Source organism: Artemia sp. Qi Xiang Cuo, chromosome 17 (assembly GCF_049724085.1).
Source record: "Artemia sp. Qi Xiang Cuo chromosome 17, ASM4972408v1, whole genome shotgun sequence".
In the NCBI taxonomy this organism is placed as follows: domain Eukaryota; kingdom Metazoa; phylum Arthropoda; class Branchiopoda; order Anostraca; family Artemiidae; genus Artemia; species Artemia sp. Qi Xiang Cuo.
Window position 1 is genome coordinate 14,564,673 of NC_142810.1, and position 18,187 is coordinate 14,582,859.

An 18,187-nucleotide genomic window follows, 5' to 3' on the forward strand; every position below is an offset into this window, starting at 1 on the left:
GAGGCCCCCCCCCCCAAAAAAAACAACATGTACGTGCCTAATTAAACAAAAGATATCTTGAGTAGATCCTTAATTAAATTTAACTATTATTTATATACTTGACTGCGTTGGATTAAATATAAATAGACCATTCAACTAATTCTCAATTTGACCTTAGTTTTCACAAAACAGAATAAATCTATTTTTGCAACGGGGAAATAACAAAAATTTAAATGACAGCCCTCTATATGTACCTCTGCGAAAACGCTTATGGTTCGACGTTCTCGCTCAATTGAGTTTTTTTTTATCGTATGATACAAAGAATAAAAAACAAATAAATGAAAAATAAAATCAAATAGCCGAGAAAAACGAGAGTAGTGTGAGCCAGCGGAAAAATATGAAGCGAAAATAAGCAGACATTTCGATAAGGACCTCTGCCAAGTCGTCCTCAATGCTAAGAGAAAAAAAAAAATACAATCTTTTGAAATAAACTTCACAAGAGACAAATACACACTGAATTCAACAAAACTAGAACAAGTGAAAGGCCCTTCACCAATTGGATTGTGCAAAAATTATTTGCTTAGCAATAGATTTAGCTTGTCTGTAGACTCAATTTTCATTAAAAATGCGGACAGGTGATTTTACTTTAAACTGAGGAATTTTTTTTATTTTAATCCTTTAATATCAATCTATTATAAATTGGGCTTATGGAAGTATGTCCAGTGTCTCTAATAATAGCAAGGTCTCTATTTATATATATATTTTTTAATCTCAGTTGCCTCTCTAAAAGATTGCAGTAAGCTATTTACGGTAGATATTAAAGTTGCCTCCTCAAAAAGAACTAAATTCCAAAAAATGTGGAGGGCCAAAGCAGAATCAAAAATTGTTACTTTTATTATTATTTTCACATCTCAGGGATTTATCTATTGAAGTTTTGCGTTCATGCAGTCGTCCCCCCAGCTATTGACGGGTCCTCCCAATGTATAAAACTTCCGACATGAACACGGGACTTTGTATACACCCCTACCCAATATAGGGTCAATTCTATCCTTATAGAGTCAGTAACTCACTGCAGCACCAAGTCTGAGGCCAACAGAAGTAGACACTTCCCTCGTTTATAGTCTTACAAATTGCATTAAGACATATATAAAATAAATATTTTATCTTTGATTGAACGCTAAAAAAAGTTGTATAAAATGCCATACATATCGTCAACTTTTCAACTATAGTAATGTAATTTTGTAGGGAACTAATTAGGATATTGAGGGTATTTAAGTAAAAAATTTCACTTACAAAATAAATTTCAAATCTCCATTTGTTTTAAGTACCAAAGATATTTTTTGCCGATCACCCTCCCGCCCTATGAACATAATTGAGCCTATTTATGTTTTAGACTGTAGTTTTGCTTGTGGTAGTTTCAAAACTATGATTTGATTAAGGCTGCATCACATTTTTGTCAGTGTTGCCACTTTTGAATCGTGAAAACAAACAAGAAAAAAGATTGACAACGCTTTTCGTCGGTAAAACTCAACCACTAACAATCTTTCAATTTCCAGAGACAATTACACCTTCAAGCGAAAGCTGCACCACAACTCCTTAAGGTGTTTTTTTTTTTTTTTTTTTTTTTTTTTTTTTTTTTTTTTTGCGCCAGCTACTACCAAAAACTGCACACTGTGTATAGAGGTATTTTTTTTTATTAGAAACTGAATTCCCGATTGTTCTTAATTTTTTAAGATATATATGGTTGCATGAGTCCCAGGCTTAACTGATTTGAATAATAAATTTTTGTTTGCTCCGGTACAATTAAATATATATATATATATATATATATATATATATATATATATATATATATATATATATATATATATATATATATATATATATATATATATATATATATATATATATATATATATATATATATGTTAATTTTAACTTGTTTAAATTTATTTACGTAATAAATACATACCTTTTTTCTTGGCTTCAACATAGTATCCAAGAATTGGGCCTTTCCCCGATGCTCCGTTTTCCCACTGAAGACCCACCGAAGAGGCAGACTTAGTTAGAAGGAGATCCCGAGGTCTTCCTGGAGGTCCATCCTGTGGACCCGTTGTTACATTTCCTGAAAGATGACAACGAAAATAATTAGAAGGAATAAAGAAAAATAAAAAGAAAAAAAGAAACCGACTCGACAAAAAAAAAATCAAAAAAGAAATAAAATGAAGTCAGAGCCATCGACTGAATCTGTTGTCATATCTCCTCGAAGAAGGCTGTAATCAAAATGAAATAAATAAATTCTTGAAAATTAATTAAAAATAAGAATGAAATAGATGAAAACAAATTAAATAGATCAAGATGAAAGTGATGTAATAAAATGAACTGAGAGCCATCTTTTGGACCGTTGTCATATCTCCTGAAAGATGATAGCAATTAAAATGAAAATAAAATGAAAAACAAATTTAAATGAAAAACCGTTGTCATATCTCCTGAAAGATGGTAGCAATTACAACGACAATAAAATGAAAACCAAATTTAAATGAAAAAAAACTAAGTTAAAGCCATCTTGTGGCCTCTTCTCATATTTTCTGAAAAATGACAACGAAACGAATTAATGAAAAGACATGAAAAAACGAAGAACGAAAAAAAAGGAAAACAAAGACAAAACCAAATAAAACTGAAATTTGACTGAAAAAAGTGAACATAGATGAAACACTATTCAAAATTAGAAATTTTCCCAAAGAGGATTGATGAATTTTTGTCCACCCGATTCAATTTCTATTAAGATGACTTAATAGAAATTAAGTTATAACTAGTGTTTTTTTTTTTTTTTTTATAATGAGGAAGTATGTGTGTATAGACTATTTGAAATATCATAAATAAGGTCTTATTAAAAAAAAAAAATTACTTGAAGACTGCTGCTGGTATACAAGTTGAATGCAATATTTCCACTGAGCAGCCTGGGCTTCCGACCTTAGTCGGAATCAGAGAGAGGACCAACCAAGAGATTTGGCCAGAGCCACAGGGCCACAATTTTGAATAGAATTTAAATACCGGATACTTTCTATGCAGTAAACATTCATAAGTACGGCCTATGTCCAAATTATTCACGGGCGTGGCTTTATCCCTTACACAGTCATAAGGTGATTATTTTGGATACTAACATAATATATGTAATACCCATATATGTAATATATATAATATATATAATGGATACGAGAAGTAAGCTGTTTGTGTAAGAAAAAAAATACTGATGGTATCTAATATTACCAAACAGGATCATAGAACTAAATGTAGCCTATATACTACCTACTTTTTATATCCTAGTAGTACGCAAATATTACCCTTTTTTTAATTTACCACAAATTTTAATAGCATACTAAAGACAAGAAAAAATATGATTAAACATTTTTAAATTGTAAAGCCTCGCAGCACGTGGAAATAAGCCTCGGTCCATGGATACAGAATATAAGTAGTCCATCTGTGAGGAAAACCTTTTTTACTTGTCTAATTTTACCAAGCAGAATCATAAAGCTGAGTGTAACCTATACATCTAAACAAAAATATTGCCTACATTCTTTTCTTGAATTTACAAAAATTTTTGATATTTCCCAAAAAACATTAACTATACAACAAAGAACCCAACAAATTTCCTTGTGACAGGGGGGATTGAACCTCGGAACACTATGTTCACGGGCGTGCCATTCACCATTCCGCTGTCACAAGGTGAATGGTTGAAATATTTACATATTACATGAACTGGATACGGAAGATTATCGGGTCGTTTCTGAGAAAAAAAAATCAATATATATTACATGGCAAAAAGCGTTGAGAAAAAACAAGGTAACAGAAATGAATGGCCATGTAAAGGATACTAATAATGGTAATGTAAATTTGCTAATGAATTACCAAAAGCTGACCTTCGGAAGGTGGGCTGTAATCAATGTAGGAGCTCCGAATGTAAAATGGTAAGTCACTTTTCCTTCTAAGAATGTAATGGTAACTAATGATAATGTAGCGAATAATGGTAATATAAATTTGGTAAGGAATTACCGAAATATGACCTCCGAAAGGTGACCTTTAATCAGTGGTAAGATCTCGGACTGTAAAACGGTAGGCCACTTGTTCTTCTTAAAATGCAATGGTAGTTCACGATAATTTAACGGATAATGGTAATGGTAATGTAAATTTGCTAATGAATTACAAAAAGCTTACATTCGAGAGGTGGGTTGTAATCATAGTATGAGCTCGGACCGTAAAATGGCGAGTCACTTGATCTTCTAAAAATATGATGGTAACTAATGGTAGTGCAAAAGATAATTTTTACTGTAATGTAAATTTGGTAAGGAATTACCGAAGTCTTACAATTGGAAAGTGGGTTTTTCTCTTGGTCGAGTTTCTCCGCGGCTTATCTTCATTTTTTTTTTTTTTTCTTTTTTTTTGGTAACTTCTCCATTTGGCTGCTGGCTTGGGGTGATGCTTGGTAAGTCATGCATTTCTTTCTTTTTATTTATTTATAAAAGGGTGTGATTGTGCGCAATTACAGTAATATATTATGTAATGTATTATTTGGTTTTTATTTGTTATTGGTTGCCCGGTAATACGAGCTAAGACTCTCAGCCAGGCATACCGTTTTTTAGTTGTATTTAGTTTGTAAATAAAAAGAACTTGTTTTTCTAAAAATACAATGAAAATGAATGGTAGTGTAATAGATAGTGGTAATAGTAATGTGAATTTGATAAGGAATTACCGAAAGCTCACCTTTTGAGGGTAGGTCGTAATCAATAGCAATAAATCGGACTGTAAAATGGCAAGTTTCTTGTTCTTCCAAAATGTAATTGTAACAAATGATAATGTAATGGATACTGATAATATAACTTTGGTAATGAATTAATAAGAGCTTACCTTCAGAAGGTGGTCCGTAATCAATAGTAAGAGCTCGGACAGTAAAATGGTAAGTCACTTGCTCTTCTAAAAATGAAACTACCAATGAATTTGTTGTCACTTTTTGCTTTACTTGCTTGCTGTAATCTGAAAATAAAAGATAATAAAAAAAAGGCCGACATATAAATACACAATAATTGGACAATTTTACATAACAAAATAGTTTTTCATTAAAAGTTAGTTTAATTAAACTAACTTTTATTAATAGTTTTTCATTAAACTTAGGGATTTTAATGCACAGGAGATATAAATCAGTGTCAAGTACATTTATCAACAAATTCAATTTAACCCTAATTATATAACCCTAATTATATTAAACTACGGAAATAGGGCATATAATAATAACAATGAAATATATAAAATAGAATAGAATAATAGAAAATATAGAAGCTGTTTTGGGCCATGACAAAAAAAAATAATAACACAAAATAATTGCATATGATACTACCACACATAACAGGGCATATAATAATAACAATAAAAAGCATAACAATTGCAAATTTAAAACAAACATAATAAGGCACATAATACCATAAAACTAGCATAATTGCACAAAACGTCACAGACATAATCAATATATTGTAAATGCTTCAAACTTAGATGGGCCATAGCTACAAAAAAGATTCCTAGCCTTAGTGACTTAGTCTTCCTAACATTAATTTTTAAACCAATTCTAGCACCCTTAACTCGCAAAACCTCTAAAACTTCATTCATTTTGCTCACACTTTCATCTAGGATGCTTAAATCATCAGCATAATCCAAGTCCAGGATTCCCATTTACCCCAATCCCAAAAATGGCTACCCTCAAATCCTTCAACTCCTTACAATTGCACTTAGAGTGCTCTAAATCATCATTTTCTCCACACATCGGGCAAAAATACGGACTCTTCCGGGACCTAAACCTCCCCAAATACTTCCATCTTTCACTTAAGGCATAAAATTACCCCTTATTGAAATGACCCACCTTATATCTTCCCCCTTAAGTCTCACTATTAAATAATATTCCTCCCCCATGCCTCCTTGACCTTCACGTGCACACCTAGAGATGCTACCGGGTTCCGACCAGTCTGCCATAACTGGAACTCCTGCTCTTGCAGTACAATGTTTACTTCTCTTGTCACAGATCCTACTTCTCCTCCTATGCCTACCCCCTCCTAATTCCTGACTACGTGATTCCTAATTCCTGACAGAGCACGACTATTCAATATTTTTCTTATTTGATTCGGTCATGAATCTTTTCTATTATCTTTTATCATTTCTCTATATGGTACCTTAACTAATCTATTCTCAGGCAATGATCTTATCTTGTTCCAAAACCTGGCCATTTTTAATAGTCTCTTATTCCTAAGGGTATCTAGGCCTATATCCCCTCTTATTACTAGATTATTAAATCTATCATTTAAACCTAACCGTCTCTTAAAGTACCTAAGCTGAATCCTTTCTAACCCTATTCCTTTCTCACCCCCCTACAATTATTTTACAATTATTAATTATTTTAGATTTTGTAAATTTCTGTTGTTTCTTCCACCTTGGAATAAAAACCTGGTAATTATTAATACATTTCTTGGTCCTGATATTACTGTAAAACTTGATTAAATACACAGAAAGCTTTCAAATACCGCTTGTATCCGTTTTTCTCCGCACCATCACCTTATCAGGTTTTTTTGAGTCGTAAGTTTTTTTTCCTTAATTTGTTTGTTTGTTTTTCTCTCTTTGGTCACTCCACATTTTTTAGTATTGTAAAGAGTAAGTAAAAATCAAATAATGATAACACAATGACAGCTTGTGTCCATATTTTTGAATGTTGCTGCTTATTAGATTCTGCAAGTTGTGAGTTTTTTTTTCTCTTCTTCTTTTTCCCCTCCTTTTATGTTATTTCTCTTTTGTTTTAGTTTCTTTTAAATTTTATGTGTTACTCTGTAACTGGTATCCTTTGATTTCTATATTGATTTGCGTTGCATTTTATCGCTCCATCATAAAAATAATGGAGGGGGGCGGCTCGCCCCCTCCCAACTTTGTTGCCATTCGGTAAAATTTTCGGCGAAGGCGAAAATTTTGGCAGAAATATTGCAAAATCAGGCGAAATTTAGCAAAATTCATGATTTCTGCCGAAAATTCGGCATAAATCAGGGAGCGATTCGATAAAATTAACGAAGATCATCCCTCCCCCCAATGAAATGAGCCTGTGGATGCCCCTGGGAAAAGGTACTTAGGTTAGGTTACGTAATTAATATATACTATGCTTTACCCCCATCCCCCTGACGTGCAAATATATAGCCAAAATTTGTTTTTAAGCTATTATATACTTGTTACTATTATATAAACTTATAAATTTTTTTGGATGTTATGACGTTTTGTGTTTGTGACGGTTGGCCGAAATGGTAGCACTCCGATATATTCGTCTAATTACAAAATAATATAAGAATAAATTAGAGACTAATTATAACAAATATAAAATAAGATAAACATATAAATATAATATACTATATACTATAAACACACAAATATAAAACTATACAAACAATATAGCATAAATACATAGATATAACAATATAAATGTACGATAACATAAAAAGAGGGAATAAACTTACTTTCATCTTGATGAGCAGTTTCATATGTAACAAGATATCCAAGAATTTCCCCATTTGGTTTCTTAGGGGCATTCCAGTAAACACGAAGACTGTTCATCGTAATCTCATTGAAGCTAACAGAACCAGGCTTTCCAGGAAGGCCCTATAAGAAACATCATATATATTAAACCGTAACACAGAAGGAGAGGATCGAGGTGGTGGGGGAATTCTACCTCCCAAAGAAGAAATGTCAGGGGATCATATACACAAATTCTGTCACCAAAGGAATAGTGATTCCAGTGAGATGGTTTGAAGACCTTAGACAAATTTATCGCAAATATTCAAGAGTCTGGCGTCATGCCAAGGCGAATGAATGACGTACAGAGCGTACAGAATGAATGGCGTAAAGAATGTCGTACTAAGCAGGTGGGGTCTAATCACCCACCTTCCTGAAAAGGTTTGAAGACTTAAAAGAAATGATAAAAAATAAAAATTGAATGTTTGGATTGTAATTTTCAGGTTTTTCAAGGTTAAGGTAATTTCGAAGACCAAACTGTCTTTTCAAGACGACAAATAACAGTTTGAATAGGAATAAATCCTTTTATTCGACAGTGATAATAACATTCACAAAATATACTGGATATTTCGATCCCACGTACAGTGACCGCTATCAGCAGAAGTGCTAAAATAAAACAGTTAGAAATAGATTACGGCACTTTGGCCTCTGAAATTAGCTTTCTGATAGTTCTTAATCGATTAGTGACTATGTCAAGGTAGAGGAGGCAGCGTCTGAGCAAATCCCTATCTTAGGGATTACGGCATGTTGACCTCTGAAACTAGGCTGCTTAATAGATTTGCCATAGCTCACAATGGATTGGCTATGATTAAAGCCCGTGTGTGCCTTCATTTTAGAGAATAACTATCAATTATTTTAAATGTAGTGAATACAGATAGCACAATGTTTCCCATAGAATTTTCATTGTGTTTCTGATTACAGAAATGCATTCTAAATAGTCATTATACAATTCATTTATTTGTGCATTTCATTGTGCATTTCGTTGTGCATTTCATTGTGCATTTCATTGTGCATTTCATTGTGCATCCAAAATATGGATTTGAATGATATAGTCAGAATTTTTTTTTTAACCCTTACCTTTATCATAAATTTTGCTACTGAAGAAAATTGCGCGTTTTACATTTTCAAAAATGTGAATCTTAATTATTGAAGAAGCCTTCATTTGTAAGTTCACAAAAGTAATCAGTTTCTTTTTCGTTTTTGTTTTTCCGAAGCACCAGAAATTTGATAAATTTTTATTTTTTCTAATTACTAAAGAGCACAGTGGGTGATAAAACAGACATGACTACACTTCAAATTCAACATACAATCTGCATTTAAAATATTTTAGCTAAATATTTAAAAAAATTTCTACGGAAGAATTAAAAATTCCCACGAAAAAAAACGCAACAGCAAGCAAAAAGTGATTCTTAAAACTGAACTAAAAATAAAATTAAAAAAAAAAAAAAACTAAGCGGAGTCACAAACAGATTGGTTCAAAAAGAAAAGATAAAATTATTTTTATTATAAAAATTATTTATTATAATAAAATTATTTTATACTTCACATAGGTGAACTGGTAATTGTAACCAAAAAATGTAACTTGGTTGTGTTTTGTCCCCCTTCCCCTATCTCTTCCTGTGAGAAAAATCACAGAATTTTTCTGAGTGTACAGTAAACACAACGACAATACACTTAACTCAACTTTTCAATTAATACAGGGAGGGGTGGAGGTGTGCAACTGGGAATTTAGGTGCAACATTAGTTCTCCCACCACCTGGTATGATTCCAAAAGGCAAGAAACAATTCTAATTAATAATACAGCTTCTCAAATTTCCTGGAAACAGTTGGATTTGAGAGATTGTGTTTTGAAAATGTCTTTTTTTCATCATATTGTTACTACAACTATTATTATTGTGGTTTATGCTCGTATAACGTTGGTGAAAAGTTGGTATAACGTTGGTATAACGTCGGACAACGTAGGTGAAAATTATTCACGTTGGTGAAAAGTCTCATATTACTACTTTTTCAATTAAACAGGGAAAATGAAGAAATTGCAATGACCAGACCAATTCCCATGACATACGTTCGGCTACTTTTACCATTCCATTATTGTTCCACAAGCTTACTTGATGAGTGCATTTCAGAAATCGACAAAGTTGTCCAGTGCAGCTTTGTTAAAAACAAACTTTATTAAACAAAAGTAAACAACTTTGTTTCAAAACGTATCGTAATTTGTTTACATACACTTTTGTCATTTTTAATGAATCGGAAAAAGAATTGGGGGGGGGGGGGCAGTTAGTAACCCTCTTCCTTCTTGGATCGTTTTATGGGATTTCAGTCGACTTGTTGAAATTGCCTCAAATTTCTTTTCATAGCGAACTTTTACCATTAAGAGTAATTGAAATAATAGTCACCATTCCTGATTGACATTTTTTTTTTCAAAGTGCTGTTTTTATTTCCGGTTCCTATGGGTTAGGTTTCTTCCTTAACTAGGCTGCCCCTAAGAGATTAACCATGATCTTCTGAAACCGCTGTTTTTTTGTTTTTTTTTTCGATTGTAGATCTCTAACACGTCCTAAAATTAACCGAACAGTAATTTCGGCTCGGCAAGAAAAGCGCATTAGGGTCCATATTTGTCAAAATTTACCTTTTAAATAAATACATTTTTAACATCCTAATTGGATATTTGCGCGTCATGAAACTGCGTAATGACCAAATATATACTTGTCAAGTCCTGACGTTGGCAATTTGAGATTAAGGTCCATCACCAGCTGGGTTAAAGGGAAACATAAATAAATCAGTATTAATTATAAATCAGAATACAGCATAAATCGGTTGCTATAAAGCATAAAGGATGTAAATTAAATCGGTATGAAATATAAATCGATAAATAAATCGATATAGGGAGTAGATAATTAAATCATTCAGAAAGATCCTTTAAGAAAGATCCTAAAAGGATCTTCAGAAGTCCTAAAACTGCGTTATAGCCAAATCCATACTTGCAAAGTCCTGACGTTGACAGGATGAGATCGTGGTCCATCACCAGCTGGGTTAAAGGCAAGCATTTCAATTATATACTCAGTATACTGGTCCATAAAGGGAAGGGAATGACTCGTATATGAGGCCGGAACCACTTCTGTCTCTTCTTTGTCTGAAGAATCACCAATAGGAGTGTAAAAGATTTTATATCCCAATAAATCGCCTGCAAAATGAGACTTGAGTAAATGAAGTCCCACTCAGAAAAGATACCTCAGAACTTCTAATTCTTGAGAATACACACTTATAGCAAAAATATAGAAATGTGGAGGTAGAGGAGAGAGAGAGAGAGAGAGAAAGGGAGAGAGAGAGGAAGAGAGAGAGAGAGGAGAGAGAGAGAGAGAGAGAGAGAGAGAGAGAGAGAGAGAGAGAGAGAGAGAAAGAGAGAGAGAGAGAGAGAGGAAGAGAGGAGAGAGAGAGAGAGAGAGAAGAAGAAGAGAGAGAGAGAGAGAGAGAGAGAGAGAAGAGAGAGAGAGAGAGAGGAAGAGAAAGAGAGAGAGAGGAAGAGAAAGAGAAAGAGAGGAAGAGAGAGAGAGAGAGACTTGTTTCCATCATCCAAACAACAATTTTACCAACAGTAGTGTTTCCATGAGGTACCTAATAGGAAACTGTTGATGAATTTTGGGCATGAAACTATATATTAAAAAAACAAAACAAAAAAAAAAAAAAAAAAAAAAAAAAAAAAAAAATAACTTCACTTAAGCTATGGATGACATATGGTTTTCAGGGTTTAACAGCCTTTTTAAGCATGTTTTCGAAGATATTAATGGCGTTAGAATCTGTGTTTGCTCATAAGGGTGGTGGAAACAAGCCTAATATTAGGAAATATAAAAAATTGGCAAGTCTATTTTTTTTCACAAAAGTTAAAAAAGACTGTGTCAGGCAAAAACCTGCGAACCTAGCAAACTCCTATGGATAGGAGGGAGAGGAATAGCAGAAATAGGCCTAATAAGAATAAAGAACTATTCAATTCCCCTCGCTGCTCTTTACAAACATATTTTCTACTCAGATAATTTCCCTAATTGAACCTCAAAACATCCTAAGAATCATTGATACACTAAAATACCCTAAGATTTTCTTTTCTATTCGGGGCAAATATACAAAAGCCTAATGTTTAATAATAGCAATGGATAGGATCAAAATATGAAATAAAGAAAACTGACAGAAGATTTACATTCTAGAAATCTATCAAACTCTTAGGGTGAAGAGGGGGGGGGGGTCTAATATTAAGATTTATACAATTTAGCAAAGAGACTGTGTTTATTAAAAAAAATTGGTATAAATGTATGACCACGCCAGGTCATAAGGAACCATGTTAAGAAAACATTTCTTACTTCATAATATGCAAAATTATCCTAGTTAACATATTTTCCAGGGGTAACACCTTCATCCTCACTATTTTCCCTGTTTTTCCAGTTTTTCAATTACATTTTTCATTTTTATGCCTATTTTCCAAGTCTTGAAAATCATTTGTAAGACAAACACCCAAGAGCCATCTATCTAATTTAACCTAACCTAACTTAACCTAAATTTATGAATATTTGCCTATTTGTATCTTTTTGGTAGATGGCAGTTATGGTGTTTAACTTTCATATATAGACTATCTGAAAACGGATAAATGCAGTGAAATCTGTTTATTTTTCACAATTTTGTTCAAAAAAATTGCACAACAGTGAAAATAGTAAGGATAAAGGTGCTCACTATTTATGAAGTAAGTATTATGAAGCAGGAAATGTTTTCTTAACATGTCTCCTTATGACCTGGTCTGGTCATACATCTATACCAAAAATTCAACCCCTGTGCCAGCTTACCGTTTTGTTGGCTTGCTAGTGGTGGTTGCCAACTAAGTCGAACTTCTGTTGAAGAAAGCGCAACAGCTCGAAGCTCACGAGGCTCACCGGTAGGAACTGCTTCACCAACATAAACGGTCTGCGGAGAAGATGGAGGACCAGACCCTTGACTATTAAACGGAATAACGGCAATTTCATAGTTCTTATCACGAACAAGGTCTTGGAGTACAATCTGGTTTCCCTGCAAAGTAGAAAAATTAAGGCTTATTTAAAAAAAAAAAATTATAAATTTAAAAAAAAATAAAAGTTAAACTCAAAATCCATCTTATCGTCACTCTGGTGCCAAACGCCAAATTATTTTTCGGCAAAAAAAATTGCAAGATAAAATTATCTATATTTAATGATAAAAAATTTGGCTAGAAATCAACAGTTTCAACAATTACTTTTTGGGGAAGGGGGCTGAGGGGTGTGACAACCCTTTCTGATAATAACGATTGATTTTCTGTCTTTTTTAGTTCGATCAGTGTCTATTTTTATTTCCAGAACCTAGGCTTTTTACTCTATTTATGTTGGCTTCTATATTCGGAAAACATTTGGTAAAAATAAATTGATTTGTTTCATTTCAAATTTTAACCAATCATTTAGTTTTTTTTTTTTTTTGTTTCTTGCAGTTCTTTTTTTTTTTTTTCTTTTATCCGGTTTCAAATTTAACATATTAAACTATATTAAAATTAAATACCATGAGAAACTGTTATTTAATTCAAACTTAACATAAACTTTGTTATTTTTCGAATACAGACAAAAAAAAACTTATAACACTATATACATTCTTCAGAGAATTCATTACAGTTTAATTCATGCACTTGGTGAAATGTTGCAGCAGTTGATTCACTGCTCTGGAAATAAGCGAGTTCCTTTCAGAACAGCAGCGAGCTGGACCCAATTTTTCTTATTGAGTTTTTAATATTATATTTTGTCACCTGAAACTGTTTATAGTCGAAAATCACGTTTATTTTCGTTTTTTTTATTATTATTATTATCAGACTATATAAGTTACTATAGTCACTTTCAAATACAACTCCCCGTGGAGAAAAATGTTTAACCAAAAGCCAAATAGGTCAAATTTTGCTATTTTAGCCCAATAGCAAAATCAAATTATATAGTCAAATATGATCACTTTTAAATGGAGCTACCCATGGAGAAATTTTTTTTACCGAAACGCTAATAAATCAAGTATTTGCCGCTTTTTTATCCAAAACCACAATAAACTTTTATCGACTAACCAAGGAAAAACAAATTTGCCCGAAAACCTAATAAATCAAATTTTTGCCTGAAAGTCTAATAGATAAATTTTTTTTTGGCCAAAAGTAAAATAAAATTATACAGGTGATTATGGTTACTTATAAAAAGGGCTACCTAGAGAGAATAAATTTTCACCCGTAAACCTAATAAATTATGTTCTTTTTTCTCATTTTTTGGCGAAAAGTGAAATCAAATTATATGGGTGATTATCATTAGTTTCAAATGGCACTAACCATGGAGAAATTCTATTTACCCAAGAGTTTCAAAACTTCGTTATTTTTGCGCTGCTAATTTTTCATTTTTTTTTTCCAAAGAAAATTCAATTTCTATAAGCGAATAAGGTCACTTTTAAATAGCGCTATTACGGAGAACTTTTTATGATTTTTTCCAAGAGCACCATAACATTATTATTTCAAGTTACTAAGAGCTAAAAGTTTTAAATTCCCAAATGCAAAACTGAACAGTACCGTGACAAGTATACTGCGATAAGACTCAAAATACACTCGATGATCCATTCAAGAAAATGTCAAAGCTTCGTTTTAGATAAATAATTCAAAAAACCAATTTTGTCACTTGTTTGTTATTTTCATTAATTAAACGAATATACAAATCAAGGGATTTTAGTTCAATCTTAGAAGAGCTCGTTTAAAGGATCCTGTACAGCCGTCTCAACAATTCAATTTCAATTTCAATTTATAACTGGGATTTATTTTACTATATACATAAAAACAAACAAACAAAATACCCCCAGAAGCAAGCTTGTGCGGGGGTAATCCCTTCTAGACGCATAAAAAATCATAATAACAAAATAAGATCCAAAATAATAACTCTTTTCAATTAATATTAATAAAAATTCAATTTCTGCCCTCCAACTAAAAAACTAATAATAACATAATATACGTAACCAATTTAAAATAATCACGTACCCCCCCCCCCCCCTTTTTAGCCAATTCATTAAAAATAATAAATTACTAAACAATACGATCTCAATAAACTACGGAACAGCAGCAGGTCATCCACACACTTAAGTTCCACTGGTAAACTATTCCAAGCACTCGGACCGGCATGACGGATAGAAAAAAATGATCTTGTCGCTTGCGGAATCGGTCTTCGAAATTCTTCCAAATTTCTAGTTCCATGCTCATGAACATCACCCCCACTCACAAACATTCCCTTAAAACAAACAGGAACACTACCATAAAGATACTTAAACATGAACTGTGTTTTATAAAATTTAAAAAGACCCGATACCGGTAGAATCTTCAGCGTCATAAACTCATTACGAACAGATGATCCTCTATTATCCTTACCAATCAAAAGCCTTATTGCCGAATTTTGTAGTATTAAGTTTACCGAAAACTGGTGTATTAAGGGTCGTATGGGTTCTAGACATTAGGAATAGACTTATGAAACCTAGAGTTAAGGAAGGCATGGATTTTAGACATTAGGAAGCCTAGGCTTAGGAAGTACAAGAATTCTGAAACGAATCTATACTTTATTTGATATGCGAGTGTTGCGATAATATAGGGCAAACGACGATCAACTAGCTCATGGTATAAGTAACCGAAACATTTTGATATCAATAGATACATCAAAAGAATCTACTTATTTTGTTGTTTCCAGATATATAAGATTCATTAAGTTTACTTCTACGCATCACAAGTTACGAGCCTGAGAAAATTTGCCTGATTTTTGAAATAGGGGAAACATCCTCTAAAAGTCAAGGAATCTTGGTAAATGTCACACTATCAGATTTAGTGCACCTGAGAACGCTATTGTGGACGTTTGAATCTCCTATGTACAAAAATGTGGAATTTTGTTATTTTTGCCAGAAGACAGATCACGGATGTGTGTTTATTTGTTTTTTTGTTGTTGTTTTTCCCAGGGGTGATTATATTCAAATAATGGTCCTAGAAGAGCGGTAGAGGGCGCATTCAAACGGAAATTAAAAGTTCTAGTGCCCTTTTTAAGTGACAAAAAAGGTTGGAAAGGAAACTGGCCCCCCCTCTTGCGCCCATTTATTTCCCAAAGTTATTCAATTCTGTTTAGTATAGATTGAAAGACCAAATAAGTATGTATTTAGGGGTAAAACAACCCCTCGCAGTCCGTGGGGAAAGGCCGGTAAGATATAAAAATTGCCCACTGTTTACGTACAACATTTGTTATTGAGAAGTATACAGACATTTTTTAGGGAGGGCGGGGGAGATTTTGTGCTTGGAGTGGATTTCCATTGGAACAACCTTCCTTGGGGAGGGAAATTCCCAGGGGGGGGGGGAATTTTCCAGCGAAAATTTTACACTCTATTTGACAGAAATTCAATGCAAAATACTTTTAATTGTCTTACATTCTCTTAGCCAACTCAATTTTGAATTTGGAGATGTTCCGGAGGAAATATCCGGGGGCTATTTTCTACGAGTTTTGATTTCTGGAAAAAATTTCTATGGAAGGGGGCATTTCTGGAGTGATCGTGAAACCGATTAGAGATTAAAGTCTTTTCAAATTAAAGAACGCTAATGAGGATTTTTCAGGCTGAATCGTCCGCAAGAAATTTTACAGGGAGGGGGGAATTTTAAGCGAGGATGGAACTGTCAGGAGAAAACTTGACGGGGGTGGGGGTGTACTTTACGTTGAATGCAATTTTTATGAAGGAATTCCCGTGAGAGCGGGGGGGGTGTATATGTTTCATGGTAGGTGAGCCAGATTTACCTGCATTATTTGAAAAACGAACAGATATTAAATATAAAAAAATAAGTTTTAAACTGAAAGTAAGGAGCAACATTAAAATTCAGAACCAACAGAAATTATTCCGTATATGAAAGGTTTCTCCCTCCTCAATACCTATGTCTTTACGCTAAAGTTTGACTGTGTCCCAATTTTCTAAGAACGGCTACTGAAACACAGGGGTCGATAATATATATATATTTTTTTTTTAAGTACTAACAGCTGTAGCGTAAAAAACAAAAGATATTGAGGAGGGGCAAACCCTCCATATACGGAATAATTCCTGTTCATTTTGAGTGTTAATGTGGCTTCTTACTTTAAGTTAAAAATTTTTTTTTTTATTTATTTAGAAGAAAACCCAAATTCCTCTACTTCGAACCAATAGCCGTTCCAAAGCCGAAAGCGGGTAGAATAACAACAATATTAAGACGAATAACAAAAAATTGCATTGTCCCTTACTCGAAATTTATTCGTCTTATTGGCGTTCTTCCTCAAAATAAACAATCGTTATTACCATCATTCGCTAAATAAGATAAACCACAGCACCAACTCCAACGGGGCTAAAACATACATTACTATGTCAAAGAGTTTCGCACCGAAAAATGAATGAAGTGATTCAAGACTTACTTTTGAGCCATATATTTCCTCTCTTTGTATATTTGAGAGGCCCGAGAATTCTGAAACGAGTCTATACTGTATCTGATATCCGCCAGTCCTGGAATCCCCATTAAATGCTTCCTCATCTAAGGGGCTCCAATCCACTCGAACGGCCGTTGTTGTGATTGGTACAATCTTTACATTCGACACGCCCACACTCGGAGCTGGTAAAAACAAAATTAAAATTAATAAGTTAAGGTCATTCAAGGTTAAACTAAGAAGGTCAATCTTTTGCGTAAACACACCCAGACAACACAGCTTATCAAAACCAAGGGTACTTTTGTCAAATTTTGGATGAAAAAAAAAATGTATTTTCGAAATATAGAAGGGTAAGGTGCAATTTGTTTTTTATTCAAGAAAAATACAAAAAAGTAGGTTTCAAAATCCAGGGAGCGACAGAATATAGGACCCTCCCCTAATTAGCGGCCCTGATCATTACCTATCAAAACCTTACCGGACAGTCGTTGATTTGTTTTTACATTTGATTACTGTGCGGGCAGGCCCACATTTGGACTTGACAAAAACAGAATTGAAAATTAATAAATGGCATGATCCTATAAAAATAGAAGTGACAAGGTATAAAAAAGATATGAGAAGAAAAACAAAAAGACTGATACAGAAGAAATACTAAATTTCATAACAAAAGTTAAAAGGTGTAAATTTTATACTTTTTGTCTTGTTCTTTAGTGGGTCAACGTTTCTGATAACTCAACTTCATCCTTCCCCTTCTTTTTTTCGTACTGTTTTATGCGATCCAAAACAAACCTTTTTGCCATTTTTTCTTCTGTCTATTTGGGATTTTTTTTTACTTCATGTCATTACGTTGCGTAGCAACCTGTATAATTTGATATTCTAAATGAGTTTTTAAACCACTCTCTTTTTATATAATACATTTAAAGAGTAACAAGAAAATATAGATATTCACAAAATAATTACTAATTAGATAATAACGCCAGTTACTAATTCAGATAAAAGTAATTGTAAATATTAATTACTAATGCTAATACTAATTACAGATTACAAAATTACTAATTCAGAAAATAATTGTCTTGATACAAATAGTTAGTCCCCAACATACAATTTCAGGAGGTGATTGCGTTCATTTCTCGTGATTTAAAACTCATTCATCT

General features: G+C 33.0%; 1 protein-coding gene across 1 annotated transcript in view; it reads right to left on the reverse strand.

Moving 5' to 3' along the window:
* LOC148941924 (protein sidekick-like) overlaps nucleotides 1-18,187 on the reverse strand; it is a 35,100-nt gene that overhangs the window by 241 nt on the left and 16,672 nt on the right. Inside the window, exons 5-10 of the mRNA XM_089103182.1 lie at nucleotides 17,028-17,221; nucleotides 12,399-12,618; nucleotides 10,551-10,753; nucleotides 7,515-7,656; nucleotides 4,885-5,010; nucleotides 1,952-2,104 (exon numbers count right to left, since the gene is read on the reverse strand). Of these exons, the coding sequence (XP_088959308.1) occupies nucleotides 1,952-2,104; nucleotides 4,885-5,010; nucleotides 7,515-7,656; nucleotides 10,551-10,753; nucleotides 12,399-12,618; nucleotides 17,028-17,221 (1,038 nt within the window). The remainder of the gene's footprint in view (nucleotides 1-1,951; nucleotides 2,105-4,884; nucleotides 5,011-7,514; nucleotides 7,657-10,550; nucleotides 10,754-12,398; nucleotides 12,619-17,027; nucleotides 17,222-18,187) is intronic.